This window comes from Carcharodon carcharias, chromosome 3, assembly GCF_017639515.1.
Source record: "Carcharodon carcharias isolate sCarCar2 chromosome 3, sCarCar2.pri, whole genome shotgun sequence".
Taxonomy (NCBI): domain Eukaryota; kingdom Metazoa; phylum Chordata; class Chondrichthyes; order Lamniformes; family Lamnidae; genus Carcharodon; species Carcharodon carcharias.
This window is the reverse complement of record NC_054469.1, coordinates 1,773,833-1,788,423: the sequence shown is the minus strand read 5'-3', so window position 1 is coordinate 1,788,423 and position 14,591 is coordinate 1,773,833. Positions and strand designations below refer to the sequence as shown.

General features: G+C 42.0%; 1 protein-coding gene across 1 annotated transcript in view; it reads right to left on the bottom strand.

Moving 5' to 3' along the window:
* Positions 1–468: 468 nt before the first annotated feature.
* LOC121275738 (microtubule-actin cross-linking factor 1-like) overlaps positions 469–14,591 on the bottom strand; it is a 105,810-nt gene continuing 91,687 nt past the window's right edge. The window contains exons 7-8 of the mRNA XM_041183328.1: positions 5,760–5,877; positions 469–677 (exon numbers count right to left, since the gene is read on the bottom strand). Of these exons, the coding sequence (XP_041039262.1) occupies positions 469–677; positions 5,760–5,877 (327 nt within the window). The remainder of the gene's footprint in view (positions 678–5,759; positions 5,878–14,591) is intronic.

Genomic DNA, 14,591 nt, shown 5'->3' with positions numbered 1-14,591 from the left:
TGCCTAAACTGTTTCAAGCACCATGTGTTAATATCAAGGTTGCAGCTAGTGTTCGCTGGACAAAGCAAACCTGATAACCTAAAACACAACTGGCCTAGCCAGTGATGTCCACATCCCATGAATGAGTTAAAAATAAATCTGTCCTGATATCTCCTTCCATGGCACAGTGTCAAGTTTTTGTTTGATAATGTTCTGGAAACGTTTCTCTATGTTCAAAATGCTAAATAAATGCAAGTTGTAATTCAAGTGAGAAAGGCCAGATGGCATAGAGAATGTAGCCTGCGGCTTTTTAAAGGCAGTTCAGCTGCTTACACTTATTTTGCACTGGTTTTATACAAATCTGTACCGATGGGAATGCAACTAATCAGGAAATTCACATGCAATTCCCTTTGATGGACATAGGCTTATTCGAGGGGCTTAACACTAAGAAACTCTCTGTGAGGCTCTGTCAGACTGTCTGATTTTATTTCAGCAATTTGAGTCAAAGGAATGTACCTTGGTGGGTAGTGGGCTGTTGGGTGCTGAGCTATAGGAGGCCACACTCGAGCTGTTTCGACTGGGAGATCCCTCCTGGGAATGGGGATGTGTCCGATTTCCAGCTGATTTCACCGTGCAAATTCCAAAGCTGTCAGGTGCCAAGTACTTCTCTTTAATTTTAAGATTGGTCCGGCCTTTCACTATTCAAATAGAGAAACATCATTAAAAAACTAATAAATACAATCATCAGAATTAGGATTTATCCATCACTACTCACAAAATAAGAGATTTGAGAGAGAGACAGAGACACTCACATAAGAACTTACTCAGAGGGAGAGGGATGAGCATCATCATGCTGAATGCTTTTGAAGATGGGCTGGAGGCCTAATAACATGGTGCCTGGAAGGCATCGAAAAGGGAACTGGCACCTTCTCATTGCCATTGAACACTCTCAACAGCAGGAACATGAGTGGCTGGCCAATTAAAATAATTAATTGACCATTCAGTGGCCACTTACTGCCCCTTCTGGCATTGGGTGGGGCTCCCATCATGTGGGGAGACCACTTGGTAAACCATGCCAGCCTCAGTGGGTCCCCATGGTGGGGCTTGGGCAGGGTAACGTTGGTGGTAGGCGATGGGAGCCATCCTTAATGACTGATCCATGGCTGCCTTCACAACTCTGATGCCAGCGCTGGAGGATTCACTCTGCCAATCATCAGGGCCTGCCTGCCCAGGGCACAACTGAAAAAACTTAGCTGGGTTTTGAGGCCACCTCAATCTGGTAGCAAGCCCTTCTTCCTGCCACTTCAGCAGTGGCCACCTCTATCCATGAAGCTGAATGAACTGCCAGCCCTCTGATTAGACCTGAGAGGGAGTCCCAGCAGCAGCCTTTTAAATGCTGCCTCTCCATCCCCATAGCTCTCAATAGAACATCTAATTTTCTTTTGAAACCATTAATCATCTCTGCTTCCACCACCCGTAGGCAGTGACCTCCAGGCCATAGAATTATAAAGAATACAGGTACAGAAGGAGACCATTCAACCCATCAATCAGGGGCTGGCTGACAAGTAGCCACCCAGCCTAATACCACTTTCCAGCTCTTGGTCTGTAATCTTACAGCTTATGGCATTTCAAAGGCACATAGAAGTCATTTGTAAATGTTGTGAGGGTTTCTGCTGCACCATCACTTCGGACACTGAGTTCCAGAACCTCACCAACATCTGCGTGAAAAAATTCCCTTTGAATTCGCTCTAAACCTCTCACCATAAATCAATCTTCCTTGGTTATGAACCCCTCAATCAAGGGGAATAGGTCCTTCCCCTCCACACTATCTCAAACACTCATAATTTTATACATTTCAATTAAATATCCCCTCAGCCTTCTCTGTTCCAAAGAGAACAATACCAGCCTATCCAAACTTCCCTCATAACTAAACTTCTCTAGTTCACGTGACATCCAAGTAAATCTCCTCTGTATCCTCTCTAGTTCGAACACATTCTTCTGGGGAGGGTGAACACCCAGAGGTCATGGTCCACTTTGGTATGAACAACATAGGTAGGACAGAGGATTGCGGTCCCGAAAGCATATTTCAGGAATTTAGGAAGCAGATTAAAAAAATCGCAACTCTAGAGCATTAATCTCAGGATTACTCCCAGTGTCATGAACCAGAGGGCTTTAAACTAACTCGGCAGAGGTGTGGGAGCCTAAACAAATATTAGAGAGGAATACCAGGTTGCACAAAATACTGGAAGAGACAGATAGCACCAGAGGATATAGTAAGTTAATGGGAAAAACCAGGAGAAGGGAGAAAGTGACAAAATCTAAATCAGTTCTGTTGAAGGGTCATGAGGGCTCGAAACGTCAACTCTTTTCTTCTCTGCCGATGCTGCCAGACCTGCTGAGTTTTTCCAGGTAATTCTGTTTTTATTTTGAATTTCCAGCATCCACAGTTTTTTGTTTTTAAATCTAAGTCAGGGTTACTGTGCATGTATGTGAATGCCCGGAGTATAGTAAATAAGATTGGGGAGTTACAGGTGCAGATTGTCATGTGGAAATATGATGTTGTGGCAATAACAGAGACCTAGCTCAAGGAAGGGCAGAACTGGGTGTTAAATATCCCCAGGTACAAGGTGTTCAGAAGAGATAAGAAAGGAAGGAAAGGAGGAGGGATGGCGGTCTTGGTTAGGGAGAGCATTGCAATGCTGGAGAAAGAGGATATCCCAGAGGGTTCAAGGAGCAAATCTATTTGACTAGAGCTAAGGAACAAAAAGGATACAATTACATTGCTCGGTGTGGTCTATGGATCGCCAAATAGTGAGAAGGACGTAGAGGAACAAATCTGCAGGGAAATTACAGAGAGATGCAGGCATTATAGAGTAGTTATAATGGGGTACTTTAATTACCCGAATGTAGACTGGGAGAGTGGTAGTGTAAAGGGTGGAGAGGGGCAAAAATTCCTAGATTGTGTTCAGGAGAATTTTCTACAGCAGTATGTGTCCAGTCCAACAAGAAAAGATACACTGTTGGACCTGGTTCTTAGGGCCAAGTAGATCAAGTGTCAGTGGGGGAACATTTAGGAGACAGTGATCATTGTATTGTATGTTTTAGGATGATGATAGAAAAGGACGATAGGCAATCCAGAGTAAAAATAATTAACTGGACAAGAGCCGACTTCAATGGGGCAAGAATGGAGCTGGACCAGATAGACTGGAATGAAAGATTGGCAGGAAAAGCTGTAGCTGAACAATGGGCTGCTTTCAAAAAAGAACTGGTTCGGGCACAGTCAAGGCATATTCCACCGAAAGGGAAAGGTAGGGCAAACAAATCCAGAGTTCTCTGGATGATAAAGGAGATAGAAATCAAGATAAAGAAGAAAGAGTGTGTTTATGACAGGTGTCAGGTAGAAAATACAATTGAGAACCAAGAGGAATACAGAAGGTTCGGAGAGGAGTTGAAAAAGCATATTAGAGAAGGAAAGAGGGACTATGAGAAAAGTCTGGCAGCCAACATAAAAAGGAATCCTAAAGTCTAAAGTTCTTTAGGCATATAAATAGTAAAAGGGTGGTAAAAGAAGGAGTAGAGCCGATTAGGGACCTAAAAGGGAATTTACACATAGACGAAGGGGCCATGGCTGAGATATTAAATGAATACTTTGCATCCGTCTTTACCAAGGAGGTAGATGCTACCCAGGCCATGGTGACAGATGAGGAAACTTTGTCACTAGAAAGGTTCAAAATTGATAAGGAGGAAGTTTTGAATAAACTGTCGGTACTTAAAGTTGACAAGGCACTGGGACTGGATGAGATGCATCCAAGAATATTGGAGGAGGTGAGAATAGAAATTGCAGGAGCAATGGCCATAACCTTTCTCTAGACTCAGGGCAGGTGCCAGAGGACTGGAGAATTGCAAACATTACGCCCTTGTTCAAAAAACATTGTAAGGACAAGCCCAGCAATTACAGACCAGTCAGTTTAACTACAGTGGTGGGCAAGATTCTAGAAACAATTATTCGGGATAGAATTAGTCATCACATGGAAAAATATGGGTTGATAAGGAAGAGTCTGCCTGGATTTCTAAAGGGGAAATTGTGTTTAACTAACTTGCTGGAGTTTGTTGAAGAGGTAACAGAAAAGGTGGATGAGGGTAATACTGTTGATGTGGTGTACATGGACTTTCAAAAGGCATTTGATACAGTGCCACACAACAGACTTGTGAGAAAAGTTATTTCTCATGGAATAAAAGGGACAGTAGCAACATGGATACAAAATTGGCTGAAAAATAGGAAGCAGAGCGTAATGGTCAATGGATATTTTTCGGGCTGGAGGAAGGTTTGTAGTGGAAACATAGAAACATAGAGTCTAGGAGCAGGAGTAGGCTATCGGCCCTTTGAGCCTGCTCCATCATTCATTATGATCATGGCTGATCATCCAACTCAATAGCCTGCTCCCACTTTCTCCCCATACCCTTTCATCCCTTTCGCCCCAAGAGCTATATGTAACTCCTTCTTGAAAACATACAATGTTTTGGCCTCAACTACTTTCTGTGGTAATGAATTCCACAGGCTCACCACTCTCTGGGTGAAGGAATTTCTCCTCATCTCAATGGTCTACCCCATATCGTCAGATTGTGACCCTGGTTCTGGACTTCCCTACCATCGGGAACATCCTTCCTGCATCTACCCTGTTTAGTCCTGTTAGAATTTTATAGGTTTCTATGAAATTTCCCCTCATTCTTCTGAACTCCAGTGAATATAATCCTAATTAACTCAATCTCTCCTCATATGTCAGTCCCGCCATCCCAGGAATCAGTTGGGTAAACCTTCGCTGCACTCCCTCCAAAGCAAATACATCCTTCCTCATATAAAGACACCAAAACTGCACACAATATTCCAGGTGTGGTCTCACCAAGCGCAGTATAATTACAGCAAGACATCCCTGTTCCTGTACTCGAATCCTCTGGCTATGAAGGCCAACATTCCATTTGCCTTCTTTACCACCTGCTGCACCTGCATGCTTACCTTCAGCGACTGGTGCACAAGGACACCCAGGTCTCGGTGCACATACACCCCTCTCAATTTATAGCATTCAGGTAATAACCTGCCTTCCTATGGGAGAGGGAGAGCAGCTCAGTATTGACCATCCTGGGAGCCACAGCTGATACTCAGATAGAGTACAGGAGACAAAAAAACTCTGGAACTTGTGGAGAAAGATTTAGATGGTGTCAGAAGAATCACAGAATTGGTACAGCACAGAAGGAGGCCATTTGACCCATTGTGTCTGCATCAGCTCTCCAAGTGGGCAATTCACTTAGTGCCATTTGCCAGCCTTCATCTTGTAACCATGCACATCCTTCCTTTTCATTTAATAATCTAATTCCCTTTTAAATACTTAAGTTGAACCTGCCTCCATCATGGTCTCATGCAGTGCATCCTAAACTTTCACCACTCACTGCAAGAAGCTTTATTTCATATTACTTTTGCTTCTTTTGCCAATCACCTTAAATCTGTTCCCTCTCATTCTCGATCCTTTCACGAGTGGGAACGGTTTCTCCCTATCTACTCTTTCCAGACCCCTCATGATTTTGACCACATTTATCAAATCTCCTCTCAGCTTTCTTTTCTCCAATCTGTCATCATAACTGAAGTCCTCATCCTTGGAACCATTCTTGTCAATGATGTCATGAAGGTTTAGGATTTATCTGGAGAATGGGCCAAATGGTCCTCCTCACCTGTGATTTTAGGATTTTTTTTAGCATAAATAGTCACATTTGTGACACACACATACCTCTGCAAGGATCATTCTTCACAAGAAATTCATCCAGAGGACTCCATCCTCCTCCAACTCGCACCATCACCATGCTGCGTAGAATCCTCACCATCCTCAGCTGCTGTGAGTCACCAAACTACAAGAAAATGGTGAAGAATTTAGAGAATCAGGAACATCCCATCAAAAGGAGTGAATCCTACAGATTCACAACTCTATGTGAAGGGCTGTGTTAGGCAACGTAGAGGTTAATTTGCACACAAGTCGGCTCTGCCATTTACATGGATCATGGCTGATGTGAATCTTAATTCTATTTACCTGCCTTTTCTCCATATTCTTTAACATCTGTACCCAACAAAAATCTACCAATCCCAGTTCCTCATTTTTAAATTGATCCCAGAAGCCACATTGCAGTGGATATGACTGGCAAACAGAGCATGAGGATAAATGGAAGTTACATAAAAGGGGCCACAAAAATCTTCAACAAAAAAGAAAAGCAAAAACTCAGCAGGTCAGGCAGCATCTGTGGAGAGAAACAAAGATAACCTTTCAGGTTGATGACCTTAACAGAACAAAAATCTTTGACTGGCACATGACTAATTAGTAGGTAGTAAGAGACAGAGTGGGTCCTATTTGGGACAAAAAGGGCAATACATACTTAGATGTTCAGGGCAAGGCTGGAATACTTCATGAGTTTGCAGAGGAAGATGATGTTGACAAAATATCGGTAGAAGCAGGGCTGGTGAAAGAAGTGGATGGGGTGAAAGTTGAGAAGCAGGAGGTTCTAGAAAGGCTGGCTATGCTTAGAGTGGATAAGTCACCTGGTCTGGATGGCTTACATCCCAGATTGCTAAAGGGAGTGGGGATGGATACAACAGAGGGCCAGCACAGGTTTGTAAAAGGCTTGACTAAACTAATTGATTATTTTTTTTAATTATTTCATGGGATGTGGGCTTCGCTGGCTGGGCGAACATTTATTTTCCATTCTGAATTGCCCTTGAGAAGGTGGTGATGAGCTGCCTTCCTGAACCGCTGCAGTCCATGTGGTTTAGGTATACCCACAGTGCTGTTAGGGAGGGAGTTCCAAGATTTGACCCAGCGACAATGAAGGAACAGCTATATATTTCCAAGTCAGTATGGTGAGTGGCTCAGAAGGGGACTTCCAGGTGGTGGTGTTCCCATCTATCTGCTGCCCTTGTCCTTCTAGGTGGTAGCAGCCGTGAGTTTGGTAGGCGCTAAGGAAGGAGCCCAAAGCTTATCTACAACCCTCAAGTCACATTGTATTATGAGGAGGGATTGAGGTGACTGGGACTGTATTCTCTAGAGTTTTGAAAAATGAGAAGTAACCTGATTGAAACTTATAAAATTCTTACAGGGGGTGACAGGGTGGATGTGGATAAGATGCTTCCCCTGGCTGGTGAGTCTAAGATCAGGGGACAGAATCTCAGGGTAAGGGGTAGATCATTTAAGACTGAGATGATGTCAGGAAGATATAATATTTTTCATAATGTTAATGGAATTTATTTTAGAGTAACAGTGAGGTCTGTGTCTATGGCTCTGTGGGATTTTTAAAGTGGTGAAACTGCAAAAATGGCTGTATCCACGGCTAAAACATTTTTTGAAGTAAAATATACATATCCCTGATTGGGTTACAAAAAGTACCTAAGGGTAAGTTAACAGAGTTGGTGGATCAGTTGCAGTTGAGGTTACCTGTAGGGGCAAAGAAAGCAAACATAGTTGAAGCGATAGAGCAACATTTAAAGTTGGAAGCGATACCTGACATTAGTGAGTCACAGCTGGAGGTAGTGAGACTTCAGAAATGAAGAGGCTTGAATTTGAACAAGCAAAGGAACTGAGAAAACTTGAATTGGAGGCAAATGAAAAGGAACAAGAATTGGAAATGGAAAAACTGGAACTAGAGGCAGCAGAAAAAGACAGGGCAGAGAAAGAAAAAGAAAAGGAATGAGAAAGGGCATTTCATAGGGAGTAAGCAGAAAGGCAGGAGAAAAAAAGGAAGCTAGAACTGAAATTCCAGGAATGAGAGAAGGATAAAGAAAGAGAGGCAAAGGAAATAGAGAAGGAACGAGAAAGGCTAGAAGTTAAAAAAGAGATCTCAGATTCTGAGGAAAGTTCTGATAATGAAAAAACCTTTAACCTCAAACCCAGTGGGGAGATGTTTAAATTTCTACAAACTCTTCCAAAGTTTGAGGAAAGAGATGTTGAAGCATTCTTTATTTCATTTGAGAAGATAGCTAAATACAGGAAAACTGGACTATGTTGTTACAATCCAGGTTGCTGGTTAGAGCACAAGGTTTATGCTTCACTGTCAGAAGAAATGTTGGTGAATTATGATGTGGTAAAAAAAAAGGCTATGTTGCGTGTTTATGAGTTGGTTCCTGAGGCATACAAACAGAAATTTATGAATATGAGAAAACAGCCCAGACAAACTTATATTGAATTTGAGAGAGTAAAACAAAATAATTTCAACCAGTGGATACGGGCATTAAAAATGGAGACAACATAAGCAGCTATTCGGGAAGTAATTCTTTTGGAAGAATTGAGATTCAATTCCTTCGGTAGTGAGAACTCGTGTGGAGGAACAGAGGGTTCAAATGGTAAGACAAGCAACAGAGATAGAATCACAGAGTGCAGAAGAGGCCCTTCTGCCCATCAAGTCTGCACCGACATGTGAGAAACACCTGACTTACCTACCTAATCCCATTTACCAGCACTTAGCCCATAGCCTTGAATATTATAAAAACAAAAAAACTGCGGATGCTGGAAATCCAAAACAAAAACAAAACAGAATTACCTGGAAAAACTCAGCAGGTCTGGCAGCATCGGCGGAGAAGAAAAGAGTTGACGTTTCGAGTCCTCATGACCCTTCGACAGAACTTGATTTCTGTCGAAGGGTCATGAGGGCTCGAAACGCCAACTCTTTTCTTCTCCGTCGATGCTGCCAGACCTGCTGAGTTTTTCCAGGTAATTCTGTTTTGTTTTTGCCTTGAATATTATGATGTGCCAAGTGCTCACACGAAGTCAGTGTGATGGAAATTGCAGGGAAAATCTGTTGGGGTTATTGAGGTACAGAAAAGTTCTGGAAGTAAAATACTGTGGGTTCTGAAGTACAGACACAGAAAAACCAATGGTTTGTGCACAGGTAAAACAGGAAGAATCCGTGATAGGTAAAGAAGTGGGAATGTGTTCACAATTTACCCAAGAGAATTCTGAGGAGCAGGTTGCAGAAATGTTTAAATATTTTGTAGGTTAAGGAGAAGTCTTTCTACGCAAACAGGATGGAGTAGATAAAGGTGTTAAAATTTTAAGAGGCACAGGGGCTAGCCAATCTTTAATGCTGTGGGATAGTGACATTTGCTGTTCAGTGGGAGTACTATAGGAGCAGGTGAAAATAAGTAGGGTTCATGGAGATGCTAAACCTATTCCATTGAGGAAAGTGAATTTAAAGAGTAAGTGGAAAACAGGTGAGGTGATTGTTGGAGTAGTGGAAAATTGCCCATTGCAGGGGTTCAATTTATTCTGGGTGATAATACAGCTGGATCACAGATATGGGTGATTCCGTGATAGTTGAGTAGCCTGGAGTTGTGTTTTCAACATAAGTGTTGGAGAGAGAGCATCCAAGATTGTTTCCAGATTGTGTGATGACAAGATCATAGGCTCATAGGTTGAAATAAAAAGAACAGGAAGTTCAAAGGCAGAGGGAAGGTGTGAAAGTCCATTTAGCACTGTGTTTGATAACATTGTTCAGGAAGAAAGACTGGAAGACAATGCAGCTGAAATATTTAACTGAAGGAAGTTAGTGGAGTTGCAGAAAAAGGATTTGCAAATAAAACAGCTCCTCAGAAATAGAGGCAGAATGTATCCCAGAATGTCATTACCATAAGGGTAATGTTTTAATGAGAAAATGGAGGCCATATCATGTTTCAGCAAATGAAAGCTGGAGGAAGGTACATCAGATTGCAATATCATTTGGATACAAAAATGAGATTGAGAATTTCTCATCAAATTCCAAAGGGGGCACATTTATGAATTAGAAAAACACAGGCAAAAATACAAAGACATTTTTATTGGCCTGGATTGAATAGGGATGTAGTCAAATTCTGTAGAACATGTCATACATGTCAGGTGATAGAGAAACCATAAGCAGTGATTAAGCTGGCACCTTTAATTTCAATTCCAGGATTTGAAGAACCTTTTACTAATGTCATAATTGACTGTATAGGATCCCTCCCTAAGACTAAAAGTGGAAATCAGTATTTATTGACAATAATGGATGTGTCTGCAAGGTTTTCAGAAGTGATGCCTTTGAGAAATATTACCACAAAAAATTGTGGAAGAATTGACTAAAGTTTTTATAAGATATGGTTCACCTAAAGCAATACAATCAGATCAGGGTTCAGATTTCATGTCACAGCTGTTTAAGGAAGTAGTGAAGAGCTTGGGGATAAAACAGTTGAAATCAATAGCTTACCACCCTGAGTCATAAGGGACTTTGGAAAGATGGTATCAAACTTTAAGTATGCTGAGAGCATATAGTCAGGATTATCCACAGAATTAGGATAGGGGGATTTCATTCTTGTTATTTGTTATTAGGGACAGTCCTAATGCGTCAATTGATTTTAGTCCTTTTGAACTAGTTTATGGTCATGAGGGAAAAGGACCACTGAAATTGATTCACGGGAAATTGGTGAGTCAAAATTCAGAAACTACTCTCCTGGATTACATATTAAATTTCAGAGGGAGATTGTGAGTATGCGAGTTAGCTGGGGAACGTTTAAATATATCACAGCAATTGCTAAAAATGAAGGCAGACAGGAAAGCTACAGCTCATAGTTTTGTTGCTGGGGAGAAAGTATTAATTCTGTTACCAGTGCTGGATGACTCATTAAAGGCAAGGTTTAGTGGGCCTTACAGGATTGAAAAGAAGCGAAGTGAAGTAAATTATTTAATAAATGCTGCAGATAGCAGAAAAAAAGGAGGGTGTGTCATGTATATATGCTTAAAAAGTACTTTGACAGGGAAGAGGACCAAGAGGAGATATTACTGGTGGTAGATAGAGAGAAAGAGGTAAAAATGCAGGATTCTGAAACTGATTTTCCTCTAATAAAATTGGATAATGAGGGGGTATTTGAAAATGTAAATATAATATTGAGTTACCTTCTAGACAAGTGCCAAAGTGATTTGGAGAAACTATTGCAGTCAGACAAATCTACTTGTGGAAACAAGTTGGGGAGGACAAATTTAGCTGCACATGATGTGCCTGATAAGGCAACATTTAACCAGCAAAGTTATCACAAGTACAGAAGGAAATGGAATTCATGCTTCAAAATGATATAATTGTGTCTAGTTGCAGTAACTATTGTGCTGGTACCAAAACCAAATGGAACTCAAAAACTATGTGTGGAATATTAAAAGGTGAATGCACTGACAAAAGTGGATTCAAGTCCCATACCACAGTTGGAAGATTGTACTGAGAAAGTGAGACAATCAAAAATTATCACAAAGATTGACTTGTTAAAAGGATATTGGCAGGTACCATTAACGGAGAGACCAAAGGAGATATTGGCTTTTGTGATGCTAGATGGGCTATATCAGTTTAAAGTCATGCTTAAGGTTGGACGGCAGGTCCTTTAATTGTTTCAGTGATCCTATCAATGGCCACAGCTGATTTTGCTGCACCCCCGCCTTCCTGAAAATTTAAATGGGGCGCAGTGACATTGGGGGTTCCGCCCAGCGTCATTTTACACATCGGCGAGCGGACTCCGCCCCCTACTCACCAACGGCAAAATTCAGCCCTATGTGTTTTTACTGTTGCCTTAATGGAGGCATAACTGGGATTTAGATTATAATAACTTCTAGCTACTCTGATTAATGATAATTTGTAAATATGTGCTTAATTTTTTTAAATTAATAAAAAGTTTAACGTAGTTTTGTGAAAAAAACCTTTAAACATTAGGTGTCTTCTCTTTACTGAATTCAAATCCCACATCTCGAAATAAATACAAATTGTAAAAAGCTGTGGCAGCTGCTTCAAGTTTTCCTCTGGGATTTGAGCAGCTTGGCATTTACCATCCACCTGCCATAACAAAGGAGGAGAAATTTCTTCACTCAGAGGGTTGTGAATCTTTGGAATTCTCCACCCCAGAGAGCTGTGGAAACTCAATCATTGAGCAAGTTCAAAACAGAAATCGATAGATTTATGGAGGCTAATGACAAGATATTGCAGGAAAGTGGCTTTGAGGTAGACGATCAGCCATGATCTAATTGAATGGTGGAGCAGGTTCCAGGGGCCGAATGACCTACTCCTGCTCCTATATCAGGAGTGTGATGGAATACTCTGGATGACTGCAATTCAACAACGGTCAAGAAGTTTGACACAAAGCATCCCATTTGATTGGCACCTCATCCACAACCTTAAACTTTCACTCTCTCCATCACTGACACACAGGAGCTGCAACTTGTGATATACAAGATACATTGCTGCAACTCACCAAACCTCATTCGACAGCACCTTCCAAAACCAAGAGGATTTTCTTGATCAGGGTTTTTCAAGTCCAATAATGATGGAAGTTAGAGTCAGAGTTATACAGAACAGAAACAGGCCCCTTGGCCCATCATGTCCATGCCAGCCATTGTAATCCCATTTTCCAGCACTTGGCCCATAGCCCTGTACACTGCGGTGTTTCACATGGTCATCTAAATACTTCTTAAATGTTGAGGGGGTTCCTGTCTCTACCACCCCCTCAAGTATCGAGTTCCAGATTCCAACCACCCTCTGGGTGAAAATTCTTTTCCTCAAATCCCCTCTAAACCTCCTGCCCCTTACCATAAATTTATGCCCCCTGGTTATTGACACTTCTGCTAAGGGGAAAAGTTTCTTCCTATCTACCCTATCGCCCCTCATAATTTTGTAAACCTCTATCAGGTCCACCCTCAGCCTTCTCTGCTCTAAGGAAAACAACGCTAGCCTATCCAGTCTCTCTTCATAGCTGAAATGCTCCAGCCCAGGAAACATCCTGGTGAATCTCCTCTGCACCCTCTCCAGTGTAATCACATCCTTCCTATAGTGTGGCGACCAGAACTGCACACAGTACTCCAGCTGTGGCCTAACTAGCATTTTATACAGCTCCAATGTAACCTCCCTGCTCTTATATTCTATGCCTCGGCTAATAAAGGCAAGTATCCCATATGCCTTCTTAACCACCTTATCTAACCTGTGTTGCTGCCTTCAGGGATCTATGGTCATGTACACCAAGGTCCCTCTGATCCCCTGTATTTCCTATGGTCCTACCATTCATTGTGTACTCCCTTGCCATGTTAGTCCTCCCAAAATGCATCACCCCACACTTCTTAGGATTAAATTCCATTTGCCACTGCTCTGCCCATCTTACCAGCCCATCTATATCGTCCTGTAATCTAAAGCTTTCCTCCTCACTATTTACAACACCATCAATTTTCATGTCATCTGCAAACTTACTGATCATACCTCCTTTTTTCAGGTGTAAATCATTAATGTACACTACAAACAGCAAGGGTCCCAGCATCGATCCCTGTGGTACACCACTCGTCACAGGCTTCTAATCGCAAAAACAATCTTCGACCATCACCCTCTGCCTCCTGCCAATTTTGGATCCAATTTTCCAAATTGCCCTGGATCCCATGGGCTCTTACCTTCTTGACCATTCTCCCATATGGGACCTTGTCAAAAGCCTTACTGAAGTCCATGTAGACTACATCAACTACACTACCCTCATCCACACAACTGGTCACATCCTCAAAAAATTCAATCAAATTTGTTGCACATAACTCTCCCTGACAAAGCCATGCTGACTATCCCTGATTAATCTCTGTCTCTCCAAGTGGAGATTAATCATGTCCTTCAGAATTTTTTCCAATAGTTTCCCTATCACTGATGTTATACTCCCTGGCCTGTAATTACCTAGTTTATCCCTACTACCCTTCTTGAATAATGGTACCACACTCACTGTCCTCTAGTCCTCTAGCACATCCTGTGGCCAGAGAGGATTTGAAAATTAATGTCAGAGCCCCTGCAATCTCCTCCCTGGCCTCACACAACAGCCTGGGATACATCTCATCTGTGCCTGGGGATTTATCCACTTTTAAGTCTGCTAAAACCATTAATACCTCTTCCCTTTCAATGCTAATTTGTTCAAGTATATCACAGTCCCCCTCCCTGATTTCGACACCTACATCGTCCTTCTCCATAGTGAACACACGTGAAAAGTAATCATTCAAAACCTCACCTATGTCCTCCAGCTCCATGCACAGATTGCCACTTTGCTCGCTAATGGGCCCTACTCTTTCCCTGGTTACCCTCTTGCCGTTAATATATTTACAAAATGCCTTGGGATTATCCTTTATCTTGCCCACCAGCGTTTTTTTCATGCCCCTTCTTCGCTCTCCTAATTACTTTTTTTTAAAGTACCCCCCCTACATTTTCTATATTCCTCCAGGGCTTCCGCTGTTTTCAGCCCTCTGAATCTGCCATAAGCCTCCTTTTTTTTCCTTAGCCAATCTTCTATATCCCTAGACTTGTTGGTCCCACCCTTCACCTTTACGGGAACATGTTGGCCCTGAACTCTCACTATTTCCTTTTTGAATGACTCCCATTGGTCTGATGTAGACTTTCCTACAAGTAGCTCCTCCAAATTTACTTTGGCTAGATCCTGTCTTATCATATTGAAAATGGCCTTCCCAAAGTTCAGGACCTTTATTTCCAGTCTATCTTTGTCCTTTTCCATAACTACCTTAAATGCTACCGAGTTATGGGGCAGAATTTTACAGTTGGTCGGGAGACCAATTGCCGCTGGTGAA